A 14,488-nucleotide genomic window follows, 5' to 3' on the forward strand; every position below is an offset into this window, starting at 1 on the left:
AGTAGAACCATCAGCCTGCTCTATGGTGCTCTGGGAGCCGGCTCCCATGTCCCACGTCCAAGTCTCGTCTCACTAGATAGTAATTCCTGGGCCGGCAGGGGAGGTGCTTTCAGCTCGTGGCCTTTGGATTCCCTAGTTTTCCGCTCTTGCCTCAACAGACTTGAAGGTTCGTCTACATCCAGCCCTTTAAACCCGCTGTTGGCAGAGAAAGAGAGACTCATTCCATGGGGAATTCGGTTCTGTGGGGCGGGGCGCAGTCTCAGTGGGAAGAGGTGGGCAAGCTAGAAAAACGGCTCTGGTAGAGGCTGTACTCCCCTCACTCTGAGTCTGTGCAAATCAATGCTCCCCTGTTTCTGTTGACATTGTGATACACCCAAATTACCTGTTTTTCTGATAGAATCTGGCAACTTTATGGGCGTCCTCTAACACCCTTTTTGCTACTTGGTCTCCATAATTTATGAGATGAGAGGCAACCTGCTAGGTCTGGGGTTGGCAAATCACGGCCTACCTGTTTTTGTATATGAAGTCTTATTGGGACATAGCTACTCATATCCATTCAAGTGTTGACTAGGACTACTTTTGGGCTGTAACAGCAGAGTTAAGTAGTTGTGACAGAGACCACATGGCCTACAAGCCTAAAATATTAACTGTCATTTTAGGAAATAGTCTGTCAACCCGTATGGAGTCATTCCTCCTTAGGGCAATGGATCACATGACTGGGCATCAAGGCAGAGCACCTTCGAAGGTGAGCTTAGTTTATTTCATTTAAGGCCGGCTAAGGGAAGATGTTTTTTCTCCAGCGCTGTCAATGCCACAAGATTCCTCAGGAAGGACTTTCTACATGGTGCTCCTTCCTGGCTGCCCGTCAGCAGGGAGCACGTGTACAAGAGCTTTCCAGGGAGACACTACAGCACCCAACGAGGAGATGGCCCTCTCCAGCACCAGCGAGTGATTAAAACAGGAAACAGCATCCAGAAAAAAAGCATCTCGACAAAATTACGACTTGTGGACTAAAACAAAGGACACATTCCCACTAGAACAGAAGTGAATTTTAATTGGTTGAAAAGTGCAGCAGTGAACAGGGTCCTCTGAAGGGCACTTGGAGTCAGACGACGGGGATGACAGAGAGCCAGGGCAGGACGCCTTCCAGGAACAGAAGATGCGAACACAGGAATTCACAAAGTTCAGTGGGACCCAAGCGGCGGTGAAACCAAGGAACCCAAACGTTCCCATCCAATTCCAGTGGCGAATCAGCTGAAACACCCTTTGCTTTCTCTTAGTAAGGATCCTGGGACAATTCATCTTTTCATTACAAAAGCGCTAATGCTTAGACACTTAAAAATAAATTTAAGAACATTTCTCACAGGTTAAGATATAACTTCCATGGCTATCATTACTATTTTGTACAAAAACCCTGGTGTTGTCTATTAAAATGTATTTTGCAACAGCACCATTGGTCACAGATGCTCAACAGGTGCTCTCTCCTTTGTAATTGTATTTGAGGGAGAGCCGTGTAACAGGAAATCTTCTAAGGCAAAGTCTCTACTCATTCCTATGGCCTGTGTTCACTCCTAATGGTTACGCAGTTTTCTACTCTGAAGGGCACCAAGAGAAACAGACCCGGCCTTCTTAGAAGGGAAAATCATCACAATTCAAATCAGTACAGTTAAGAGAGAAACAAGGCAAGCCTCTTGCAGTGGGTCCCTTAGACATTCTGAAAAGTTCAGTGCACTCTGTAGTCTGCTAGGCTATAAACTGAGGCCTCTTTAAGAAAGATGGTTTCAGCATGGATCCAGAATGAAGCCAGTCCAAGAGAAAGTCAGACTAGAGGCCTTTCAAAAGTTCGGTAGGAAATGTGCCAAATAAGAGTGGAGGACAGAGAGGGCCACCCCACAGCCCACCACCCACACACGTCCACTGAGCATGCGAGCAGTCTGGCTGGGACACTAGTGCTGTGAATGTGAGAGCAGTGTGCTGGGGACACTACTGCTGTGAACGTGAGAGCAGTGTGCTGGGGACACTACTGGCAGCTGACTCGTGTCAGTCTCCTGATGTCAGCTGCCTTCAGGAACCAGCATCATGAAATCGAATAATACGACATCACAGTACAAGACCTGGTATCAGTTGGTTTCTTTTTATTTGGGAATAACTATGGTCAACTTTAATTAATGGGGAAGTTGACTGATTAATGTTAAAAATCAAAGCGTAGAATAAAGCTGTAACCCATACTCAACATTGCAGTTTGAAATCTTTAGAATTTCTTTCCCTAAAACATTCACAAGCGGAAGTGTTCGTCTCACTTGCCTGTCTGACCTCTAACCACCACCAGTTATGGGATCACATGAGATAAAGGAATAGACCCAGTGGCTATTTGGAATTCTGAGAGGAAGGGTGCTCTGGCCGTGTCCTACCAAGTGTGTAAGCTCAGCCTAAGCCCTTAAATAAAGCCACGGTCCCCGCCGCCTGAGCTGCGCAGGCCTGACCCACAGCACCGCCTCCCCCCGCCGCCCACCGCTGGTGAGCTTCTTGTGAAGGACACAGTGCAAACGGGGTTGGTTTTTGAGCCAAAACACATAGAAATGTAGGTGTTCTAAACAGTGAGGGAACCTCAACAGGATCTGGTTTTGGCAGGGAAATAGCAAACGGGGCCCAGATTACACATGACTCCAAAAACTCAAGAACCCATCCAAAAGGGAAGAGGGGAAAGCAGGCTGGTACTTTGCATCAGCTCTAAGAAATGTTTACACCTTATAACAAATGAACACCGTGTCAGCAAAATGCAGAGAGAGCCAAACAACTTCACACGTGGGTTGACACCCAGGCTCCCTGCCACACCCCAGCCACAGCCCGGCCACCTGCCTGCCCTAGAGCCCCAGCCACAGGAGGCCCTCACCAGCCTGGGAGGTTCCTCTTCTCTGCCGAGACACCCCAGCCGCTTTAACTTTCAGCTCTCAGAGGGGACAGTATGGAGGGACATTCCCTCGAGCCCCTGGTGATAACTGGCACTTCACGTGGTTAGCAGCCACCAGACAGGAGAGGGCTATCACCTTCCGTAACCACCTGGAATGAGCCCTTCCCAGCAGCTCACTGCTCTATTTCAGTGCAGCAGCAGCTCAGAAGTCCAACAAATGGACAGAACTCGGCTGACATGTTCTGACTCTGTGACTGTATCACATTGTGATGGGTATTACAAACAATATGTTTCCACTAATCTAAAAACCATGGTACTTGTTCTTAATCAGATGATTCAGCTCTGATGGTTATTCTTCAAGCCACGCGATGTTAGTATTTTTGACAGTGAGGTGCTCAATCTGAAATGCTGTGCAGGTCCTTTGATTGTAGGTCAAGCTATATATCAAAAACATTTTTCCCCCTAAAGTATTGCCATTTATCTGAATGGGTTTACAAATTCAGACTTTGACCACATGGGGAATAATCAAGAACTGTAGCCCCAGGACAGAAAGGGTATGGTGCGAACAAAGACCTCAGGAGCATTCGTTATCAGCCGAGTGGGGACCAGGGACAGCCACTCCTGACATATGGACAGAGATCACAGTTTAACACGTTGCACAAGGAAGTCAGCTGATGGGGTTGCTTTTTCAAACAGGACTTAAAAGCAGCCAGTCCAGAAACTCTTCCAGGGGTGGTCTCGAAGACTCGCTGGACACCTACTACAACCGCTTCAGAAGAGGCATGCAGGGCTCCCACTGCAGGGGTCGCTACAGAGGATGCTTTGAAAACCTTCGAGTCCTGACACTGCCGTGATTGTTGAACATGAGACGAGGGTCAAACCTGTACCTGGAGAGGAGAAAAGGCTGTCACATCACTCTGGCTGGCCACTGAGTACTTCCTGCAGAAAACTAAGTGGAAAGGATGCCAGTCAGGGATACAAAAAGGAACAGCTGGACCACCAGAAGGGAATGTAGTGGCAACGTCTGCAGGACAAAACAGTACTTAATAATTAAGAGCGTTTCCATCACAAGTCAGCAAGCACAAAACAGTGGAGGAAAAGTGGAGAGAAGAGACAGAAGGAAAGGTAATCTTGAAAGGCGACAGGAGGAGGCAACATTTGAGCGGTTGTTTTTTTGACAGAGGAGTGATCCCTGAGATATAAACAGCCCCATGAAGAGTCTATCGCCCTTGCTGAAGGCCCTACCAGCTGTTTCAAAGCCCTTCCCTCTTTTGCAGTGAAGACACAGAGGCTGCGGCGGGTCAGAGCGCAGGGGTGCACGCCAGCCATGAGTTTGAATCTGGCTCATTATGAACTTAGGTAAGTCATTCACCTCTGGCCACCAACAAAACAGTAAGGCAATTCATGCAAAATGTCTGGCACATATAATAACTTAATTTGCCACCCAAGGGAAAGTTCGAGTGCATGCTGAACGGTAACCTGAGTTGCGACTTGCCAGAGACAAAGGATGTAAATTGGCTGGAGTGAGATTTTACAGGTGCAAGCTAGAAATAACACTGTATTTACTTTTTACCTGCTATCCTTTGGACAAACTAACTCTTAATATCATTGTAGAGCAGGGGCTGGCCAACGTTTTTGGTAAAGGACCAGATAATAAATATTTTAGGGTTGGTGGCGGTACAGTCTCCGTCCCAACTACTGAGCTTTGCTGCCGAAGAGCAAAAGCAGCACAGACAGTGGGTATGCGAATGCGCGTGCTGTGTCCCAGCAGGTCGGGGCTGGACTGGGCCTGTGGGATCTAATCTGCTGACCCCCATTTCAGAAGATTCTATAGGCCTAAATATTTGGCAGGAAAGAAAAAGCTACAGCTAAGGAATTTAAAAGAAAATCAGGTGGAGTTTAAATAGTTCAGGCTAACATCAGCAAAGCCAGCACCTAGAATCGTAGTTATAAGCTTCTAGAATGTGAGCAAGACAATTAGTTATAGTTAAACAAAGGAAGCTTGCCTGGAGCCAGGAGATCTCAAGGTGGCAGTTCCTAACAGGGTGGCCCTCGGGCAGGCCATGACTGCCAGCTCTGTCTCCTCTGAAATTCACCTGTTTGGGTTCTAAGAGCTGCATGCACATTCCACGGGTGAGTCTAACACTTAAGGCCAGACGCTCGAAGAAACAAGGGAGCTGCTGTGTGCGCCCTGCATTGGCCAATGGGATGCCGGCACGGCAGCCTGTGGCCTAGCAGCAGCATGATCAGGGACGTCATTGTCCAAGAGGTCCAAGTCCCTTGACCCTCCATTCAAGATTTAATTAGATGTTGGCTTTAACTTCTGACAGTTGGCCAGAGACTGCTAGGGACACCAAACTTTATCTGACCTGATAAAACACTCCGAGCCAAGTAGCTGCTGGAAACTGGAAAATCAGCAATGTGTCCACTAGAAGTCTTGTGCTTTTATCTTAGAGACCAACCTTCCTATTTCAAGGAACTGGCACCAAGCGAGGATCCATCTGACTGACTTGGAGGCAAGAGCAAAGTCAGGCAGTGGGTGAGAACGCCTGACCAATTACTGCATTAACAGGATCTTTGCTGTTAGTGCGGTTGAGTTAATTCTGACTCCTAGTGCCACCGTGGCCAGCAGAGCACAACCCTGTCCGGTCTTTCTGCACCATCCTCTCCCCTTCCCGCGCTCGATCAGACAATGCTCTGCTGCTCTTCACAGGGTTCTCAGGGCTGACTTCTTCGGAAGTGGGTGGCCAGGTCCTTCTTCCTAGTCTGTCTAGTCTGGAAGCTCCACTGAAACCTGTCCAGCATGGGTGACCCTGCTGGTACTTGAAATACCATGGGCGTAGATTTCAGCATCACAGCTGCCCAAGTATGACAACTAACAGATGGACCGGTGGTGTGGTTTTCTGAGCGGGCGACGAACCCAGGCCGTGGCGGTGAGAGCTGCACACCTTAACCACTAGACCCCCAGGGCTGGCTATGAACACGATTATCCACATACAAAAGGGTATTTTGCTTAGGTGACACAAAACTATGATAAACATTGTGTTTTTATATTGTTACCTAGTTTTAGTTTGCTGGCATCCATGTCTCTTTGGCTCTAGATACACTATTTAAAAGCAAAAGTATTACATTTCTTTAATAGTCTACAAATCCACTTTCTCTACTCATTCACACACATTCATCTCTAGTTTGGACTGAAGATATCGTCTCACATGAAGATGGCTAAGTAATTAAGTTACTACTTTCCATCGGCTTAGGACATCATTCTCCCCTCTCTCTACAGAGTGTAAGACCGAAATAATCCTTTCCCAGTGAAAGTCTGATTTTTAATCTCATAGTCTTCAAGCCAAAATGCCAGGCTTCTTGCCACAGCACAGGCAGCTCCAGTGCCTGGTGTGCTGAGTTCGTGTCACTGGTGAAAAGTTACCGTTAAGAGGAATGGAGCCAATTCAGTAGGTGATCGTTAAACACCTTTTCTCCCTTCACACACGGCAGTGGGCTTGATTGTTTCAACATTTGAGAGTTTATACCTTCTATTTCACTGTGTATGTTTAATATATTAAATTGATGGGCAAGCACTCACGTTTCTATAACTAGAGTCTCTGAGAAAGGAAATGAACACACATGCTCTCAAGCGCTAGGAACAGGGCAGCACTTGGTCAGTTACTTTACACAAGTCCCAAGGGTCCCCAGTGCAATCGAGTGGTACGGTGACAAGAATCACAGCCAGGCAGGAAGGGGAAGAGGAGCCCGCGGGGTGGGGAGCAGGCCACGCCTCCAGCCAAGGCACCAGACCAAGTTCAGCCAGCTCGGCTTCCCTGCACAGCAGGCTGGTGCTCTAGGCCAGTACTCCCACTGGGAAGCAGAGGGAGGAGAGACAGCTGGGCTTAAGGCAGAAAGGACACATCAGGCTCCCTCTGCTTCAAGAACAGCGTGGCTGTGGAGACAACTCGGCAAAGTATGGAAGAAAAGGGAAACTTACCCGGGGTCAAAAACCCCTGGAGTGCGACAGGTTGGTCCAGAACAGGACTGTAGCATCATCAGGCGATAGTTCATCTTTCCTAAAATCTCTGGGTCTATGCTTTTCGCGATGTTGGTGATTTGCTCTGGGTCTGCAGTCAGGTTATAGACTTCTACAAACACCTACAGGAAGTGGAAAGATGGAGAGAAGAGAGCAGCGGTTATATGTGCAGAAATACTCCTCCTGTGAATTCTCTCTAAATGGGAGGGGAGGTGGATAAAGACCAAGGCCCCAGGAGAGTATCGTCTGGTCTCAAGATCCCCAAACAGCCCAAGGGTGTACACGAGACAGCAGAGCATCTGTTCTGGGTGTTAAATTGCTCTGGGTCTGAGGCGCCCATGCTGGAAGGGGGCCTCGTAATTATGCAGAGAACAGAAGGCAGGACCCTCCAAAGGCAAGGTCTGAGAAACTGGATTTAGCGACAGTTACTGAGTGAGAGTTGACATCTGAAGGTTTCTTTCTGCCTTACAATTGTGAAGATTCAAATGAGAATAGATACGAAAGTACTCTAGCTGTATTACACAAATGTTAAGTTTTGCATTTTAAGAAGCAGTTTGTTATGTCTAACGCCAAGTGGGAAAGGATATAATACTGTTATTTCTAACATCAGTCATGTCCGGTATCACTATTTTCCACCCAATCTGTACTTTGTTCTCCAAATTGGAGTTAAATGGCAGACTAGGAAGATGGCAGGTAAATTTTGCCTATAATGGCTTCAAGTGACTGCCCTCAGACTATCACTTATGAAGTAGTCATCAAACTGATAAACATTACGGAGGAAGAGGAACAGGAACTGAGCCTGCGGGACAAGCGCTTGTCCAAAGTGCTTACGAGCTACAAAGAAATGGCAAGAGAGCCAATTTCTGAGAAACACGATGAGCATCGGTTCCATATGGCAAGATGTGAGGTGCCAGATGGGGCAGGGGAGTGCAGGCTGATAAATGCTATGACACCACAAGGGACTGGAGTCCACGTGATCCTTTAGACAATCCACACTGATCCGCGTTGGCTAAAAGCCACCTTCTTCCAAGGATGGAGCCCCTGGTCCTGCCGTTGACCCCACTGCTAATCTACTTCGCAGCACTGGGCTCTGCTGTGACGGGGACAGAAGTTTCTGAACAAGGTGGTTGCCAGCAATCTTTCTAGGCAACGCCTCAACTCCCTTCACCTCCATAGAAGCTGAGGTTTCTCTCACCCCAAACGATCAGGAAGCAAACAGACCAGGCATGTAGCATTTTGAAAAAGTGAAGTGTGCATTTAAAGTGTATGTTTGGTGGGAGTAGAGAAAACCCCATCCAGAAAGGTCATAGTAAAAGACGTGAAGTATGGCTTTGTGGAATTCTATCTTCTTAACTGAAAGAAAACGAAGTGGAAATACAGATAAGAAACACATCTTCCCTGGGGAGCACCCTGAGCACTGCTCTTCTGCCCCCAAGTCCAGCTAACAAAGCGCTGGCAATGGACACAGTCGGGGAGGGAGAGCCCTCTTACCTCCTGGTCATCAAACTCGCAGTACTGTAAATTCCACAGCGCCGTCGTGGTCCTCACACAGGCATAGGTGTTGTTATAAGCATCTTCACACACGCAGTCTGGGAAGCATTGCTGAAGGGATATTTAAAGAGTTAAATGAAGACAGTTCTTCTACAGTAGCAAATGCTCCTGGCCTACAGGGGCAACCAAGCCGGACAGAGAACTGGACAGAAATCAGGAAACCTTCCTCAGAGGAGTAAATCAAAATAGACATGAGGTCGTTCCTTCCTGCTGGCTAACCTGACTAAGGGACACAGGTGGTGGCTGTTCCATCGGCAGACTGTTGCCATCCCTGCCTGCTCATCTCCTGACAAGAACTGGCTGTGATGAGCACCTGTGAAACGGATGGGCTGGTAAGAAGAGAAATCAGTACTCCACGAGTCACTTCTAAGGGGTGTTGGGAACTGTCATCCTAAAGGGCTGGAGAAAAGGCTAAAAGGAGCTTTGTGGAATCATTTGCAGGTACTTATTTATGAGTGTTCTTATGACTTAGCTCTGTTTTCTTCACATCTTCCATACCAGCCATTGGTTGGCTCTTTACCATATCCTAACACTGTGGTGTTGGAGCGTCAACTCCCAATGGAAGCCGACCTCCCATCCTCCCAAGTGAGGCCAACACAGCTGTCGGCACCTCCACAACCAGCCTGGCTGCCACCTGCGCAAGACACTCGTGATGGCATGGTGACAGGTGGGAACCCCATCTCTCTGTTGGATGCCGCTGATAACATCCCTAATAAAAAATAGTGCAACCATCAGGAAGAAGAGAAAAACTGGACGGGGTATGGACAAGGTAAGAACACGGCCGCAGGTGCACCTGCTACACAAACTGGAAGTGCACATCCTGATGATAGGTAGGTTGGCAGCATCATTTTCCGGATTACTGAATTTACCTTTGTCTATCTACTATCTCTCACAGTCAAGCGACAGTCGAAGGACAAAGGAGTAGGACTCAGATGGAGGAGTTCAATACTTGACACACTAAACCAGCGCCTTGCTGTGCTGTCCGTGAGAAAGCTCTCTAAGCCAACTCAAGATATTACTCACAGAGACTCCAGGACTCAGGGAAGGACATGTGGGGTCGGTGACGTTGCGGCCTTCTCCTTGATATTCCACTAGGATATCTGACCGCCACGTCAGATTACTGGCGCCTCTCTAGAAAGAAGAGCACAGGTGGTTTCTGTGAGGCACACACTGTGACAGGATCACAGAGTTACTCACTCCACTGCTGAAGGGACTTGGGAGTCAAACTAATTGGACTGTTCATTCGGTAACCAGGGAATGACTAAAACTGATGCATATGAAGGCCACCGATGTCGTGTCCGGGGTTTATAGAGCCCTGACGGGTGACGGACAAATGCTTTGAGCATTTATTTAATAGTTACTTCCCAAGATGACTTCTGTGAACCAGGTCAGGACTGGAAACTGACAAAGTGGCTGAGCAAGACTCAAAGTCACAGTGCCAAGTCCTGATCAGAATAAACAATAGTCGGTAAACTCTAGGGAAGAGCTGTTCTGAGCTCATTCGAAAGAACTTACAGCCTAATACACACAAGGACAAGAATTAAACAAGCATTAAATGAGGCTAGTGTGCTAAGGACTTCAACAGGTTCAAAGAACTTCTTGATGGTCAGAGTGGAGATACCATACATATATGAGCTCACTTCATCTCCAGTGCACATCAGTTGAGCGGAAGGAAAGCAGCAGCATCTGCAACGGGAAGGCTTACGCCAGGCACACGAATAGAAGGAGGAGGGACCGAGGGGTGAGAGGGAGTTTTGAATCAGAAGGAAAACATAAGCAGAGGATGGAAGCAGAACTTGGAAGTATGGTTTCCTGAAGTCCAGCTCAGACACGGAAGCGGTGCCAAGCAGGTCGAGGCAGGCTGCTAACCGTACGGCAAAGGCCCTGACAGCAGGCTGCTCGCCATTCTATCAAGAATGGCAGGTGATGGAGGGGAAGCAATGGGAGGTTTGTGAGCAGGGAAGTAACACGATCAAAGCTGTGCTTTAGAAAAGGCAGCCTAGTAGTGGAATCTAGAGATGGAGTGGAGACGTGGAGACATGGAGATACGGAAACCAGCTTAGAAGGTGCTCTTGACATGGTCTCCAGCCTGACGAGTCAGTCTGGTTTGCGGTCTATCAGCCACACCTGGGAGCTGCTTAGAATTGCACAATCTCAGGCCCTACTCTAGCCGTAATGAGCCAGAGTCTGCGTTTTAATAAGATCCTCTGGTGAGTCATACGCACAGTAAAATTCGATAAGCACCGCTCTAAAACAGTGGTTCTCAAAGTGTGCCCCCCTCCCCAGCATTAGCATCACGTGGAAACTCGCTACAAATGCAAACTCTTAATTCCCAGTGAGGGTGGGAGCAATCTGTGTTTTAACAAGCCCCACAGGCATTTCTGAGGAACGCTAGTTTGAGAACCACTGCTCTAAGGACTTCGTGGACCCATTTAACCTGGTGACCACAGTGGGGAATGGGTGACAGCCCGTGCAAGGTCTTGGAATACCACAGCTGCCTGGATAGGGAGAGTCAGAAATAGGAGCGTATTTCCTAACTTACTGTTCTGTAATGAAACCCGAACAATGTGTGCAGATCAAGGTCTCAGAAATCCTAAGTCACAGGAGACTTCAGAAGCCAGCAGCTCCTCTCTAAGTAGCCACTCTGAGCCATGGAGGCTGGGAGTGGGGGGAAGAGCTTATCTGTCGGACTTGCATGTCAAAGTGCTCAGAGGAGAAAAGGGTGCCTGAGAAGTCTAGACCAGTGGTCTCAAACTTTGCTGCACATTAAAATCATGAGGGCAGCTTCAAAACTCCGCGAGGCCGGTTATGCCCCATGCCAATTTGTCAGAGCCTGCGCTGGGACCCAGGCACTAGTATTTTTGTATCTAGGGTATACGAATGTGCAGGCAAGTTTGAGACTAAAGGTCTGGAGGGTCGTTGAACTTTTTCTGTTAAAGGCCAAATAGTAAATATTTAGGGGCTGCGGCTATCTAGTCTGTGTTGCAACTACTCAGTTCTGCTGTTGTAGCAGGAAAGCGGACCTAGACAATACACACAGCGATGAGCGTGGCTGTGTTCTCATACACCTTTACTGACAGAAGCCGGGGTGGGCTAGATTGGCCCCCAGGGGTCTGCCACCCCCTGGTCTATGGGAGTACCACCCAGCAGAAATGTTCTATATCTGACCTGTTCAACACAGTGGCCTCTGAGCACTTGAGAGGTGGCTAGTGCCGCTGAGGAACAGAACTTTCCCTTTTATTCTAGTTAATTTAAACAGCCATGTGTGGGCAGAGCTAGAGACACAACGGCAACAGTGCTCTGCGGCCCTAGCACAGTGGTAGCTTCCCTGGAGTAACCTCGGATCAAGGAAAAGAGCTGAGTCCTCATTGCCCTTCCAGAGCCGTGCAGAGAAACTAGTTACACACGGCAAGCTGATTTGACCCCCACAGTGACGGTGTTTTTTCCTCTAATTAGAAATAAGGTACAAGTATAAGATTTATACAGAGAAAGTTAAAAGATGGACGTTTCCTTCTAACTGATCTATAAATTCAGTGCAATTCCAACCAACAGCCCGACGTGATTTTTCAGGTAACTGAAAAGCTGTCTTTAAAGTTTATATGAAAGAGAGGCAGCAAGGATCCCCACAGGAACAATGAGAGAGGTGTGTCCATACAAAGACAATTGCACAGCTTTATGACAAGACAAAATGATGGTGGTACAGCGACAGACAGATCTGTGGAACAGAAAAGAGAACGGAGTGTTCATGGAGAAAAAAGTTCAATTGGATCTCTGCCTCATACCACACAGGAAAATCAATTCCAGGTACATCAACGGCTTGAATGTAAGAGGCAGAAATACAAAACTTTTAGGAGAAAAGCTGGGAAAACTAGCTTTTTTTTTTTTTTTCTGACCTCAAGGTTCAGAAGCATTTTTATAAACATGACACAAAGAACACTAACCATAAAAAAGATAACTTATACATTTGACTTCTGTGTTCTCATATCTTAACAGAGGGAAAAGACACGTCACGGGGAGAATATGACGGGCCAAGAGAGGCATTTCACAAGGGAAGAAACACAAAAGGCCTCAAGGAACACTGATTCACTTATCAGAAACCCAACTGAAAAATGGGCAAAGGATCTGAACAGACATTTCTCCAAAGAAGATAAACGTCCGATAAACATAAGATGTTCAACATCGTTAGTCATTAGGGAAATGCAAATCAAAGCCACAAGGAGATACCCCTTCACACCATATACAATAAAAATACAGAGAACAGCAAGTGTTGGCGAGGATGTGGAGGAACAGGAACACTGTCCACGGTTGGTGGGGCGCATAAAACGGTGCAGGTGCTTTGGTGAACAGTCTGGGAGGTCCTCAAAAGGCTCAACATAAAGTCATGCGACCCAGCAATTCTACTCCTATGTGTACACCCAAGAGAACTGAAAACACTTGTTCATACAGAAACTTGTACACAAATGTTCACAGCGGCATTATTCATAATAGCCAAAAATGGGAACCAACCCAAATGTCTATCAACTGACGAATGGATAAATAAATGTGACATATCCATAGGATGGACTATTATTTGGAAAGGAATAAAATACTGACACGTTACAACGTGAATGACGCTTGAAAACATTATGCTCAGTGAGAGAAGCCATTCACAGAGGCCACATATTGTATGATTCTATTTATACGAAATGTCCACGACAAATCGATAGAGACAGTAGACTGGTGCTTGCCCGGTACTGGAGAGGCAGCAATCGGGGAGAGCTGTTAATGTATTGGGGGGTTTCTTCTCAGGGTGATGAAACGTTCTAAAATTAGATTATGGTGGTTGCACAACTCTGTGAATACAGTGAAAACTACTGAATTGTAAACTTGAAATTAGTGAATTGTACGGTAAGTGAATTAAGCTGTTAAAAAAAAATGACATCTCATTAACAAAGAAATGCACGGTAGGACCAAATATAAATTTGGCCTTTTTCACCCACTAGATTGGCAAACATTAAGTTGTCTGACAGTTTCGTATAGAGCAAAGGGACTTGTCATACATTGCTGGAGGGAATGTAAACTGATGACCGTTTTGTAAAATAACTTGGTAATATCTGTAGAAACGCACACATGCAGTTCCTGTAATCTCGGAATATACACACATGTCCCCTGGGAGACACGTCTAAGGGGGCTAGAGCAGCACTGTTCCTAAAACAAACAGAGCCACACAAATGGCCACTGACTGACAGGAAAAGAGCTAAGCTGTGATGCACTCAACACAGTGGAATATTAGGCATCTGTGAACAACTTGGATCAACTTGGAAACAATGCTGAATTGAAAAAAGTCCCAGATTACATCCAGCAGGTTGTCATTTTTAGAGAGCAAGAGAAGATCAAAACTAGGTATGTTGTTTAGGAATGCGTACATGACAATTACCGAAAAACAAAGTCCAGAGAATGATAACACGAAATTCAGGACCGCGATCACTTCCATGCCAGGGGTGGGATGGGGAGGAGCACGTAGGGAGATACACGTTATTGGGAACATCTGAGTTCTCAATGAAATAATGGGCTCATGGGTATTTCTTGTTTCGTAACTTGTGTGAGTTGCATGTATTCTCTTGTGTGAATCATATACTACCTAATAATACATAAACTGTAATAGATTCAGACAAGGCAATGAGTAAGCGTCACCTATAATGAGTCACTATTAATGGCTGAAACATTGGTATTGATCCTTCCAATCCTCTCCACGCCTAAACACGTTCACATACATTTTTAGTGGAGAAGAGATGCTGCTGTGACCCCTCCTTTTCTCCCTGTAGTATGTGGGGGGCATCTGTCCAAGTCAGTGTGTACAGATCGATATCATTTAGCGTTGGTTTAATATTCTAGGGTTTCATTGTCCAACACTTTAACCAATTCCCTACTGGATATTTAGGCTGTTTTCTTCTATGAATACTACATGCACATTTTTTATACTTAGCTCTGTGCAGTATCAGGCACATAACAGGTACTCAAGTATT

At 46.7% G+C, this 14,488-nt stretch overlaps 1 protein-coding gene across 1 annotated transcript in view; it reads right to left on the minus strand.

The window, feature by feature from the left end:
• Positions 1-2,115: 2,115 nt before the first annotated feature.
• Positions 2,116-14,488, minus strand: part of GNS (glucosamine (N-acetyl)-6-sulfatase) — a 36,056-nt gene continuing 23,683 nt past the window's right edge. Inside the window, exons 11-14 of the mRNA XM_014830638.3 lie at positions 9,507-9,614; positions 8,424-8,534; positions 6,894-7,054; positions 2,116-3,798 (exon numbers count right to left, since the gene is read on the minus strand). Coding sequence (XP_014686124.2) covers positions 3,720-3,798; positions 6,894-7,054; positions 8,424-8,534; positions 9,507-9,614 — 459 coding nt within the window. The 3' untranslated portion in view covers positions 2,116-3,719. The remainder of the gene's footprint in view (positions 3,799-6,893; positions 7,055-8,423; positions 8,535-9,506; positions 9,615-14,488) is intronic.

The sequence above is a fragment of the Equus asinus genome, chromosome 22 (genome assembly GCF_041296235.1).
Source record: "Equus asinus isolate D_3611 breed Donkey chromosome 22, EquAss-T2T_v2, whole genome shotgun sequence".
In the NCBI taxonomy this organism is placed as follows: Eukaryota; Metazoa; Chordata; class Mammalia; order Perissodactyla; family Equidae; genus Equus; species Equus asinus.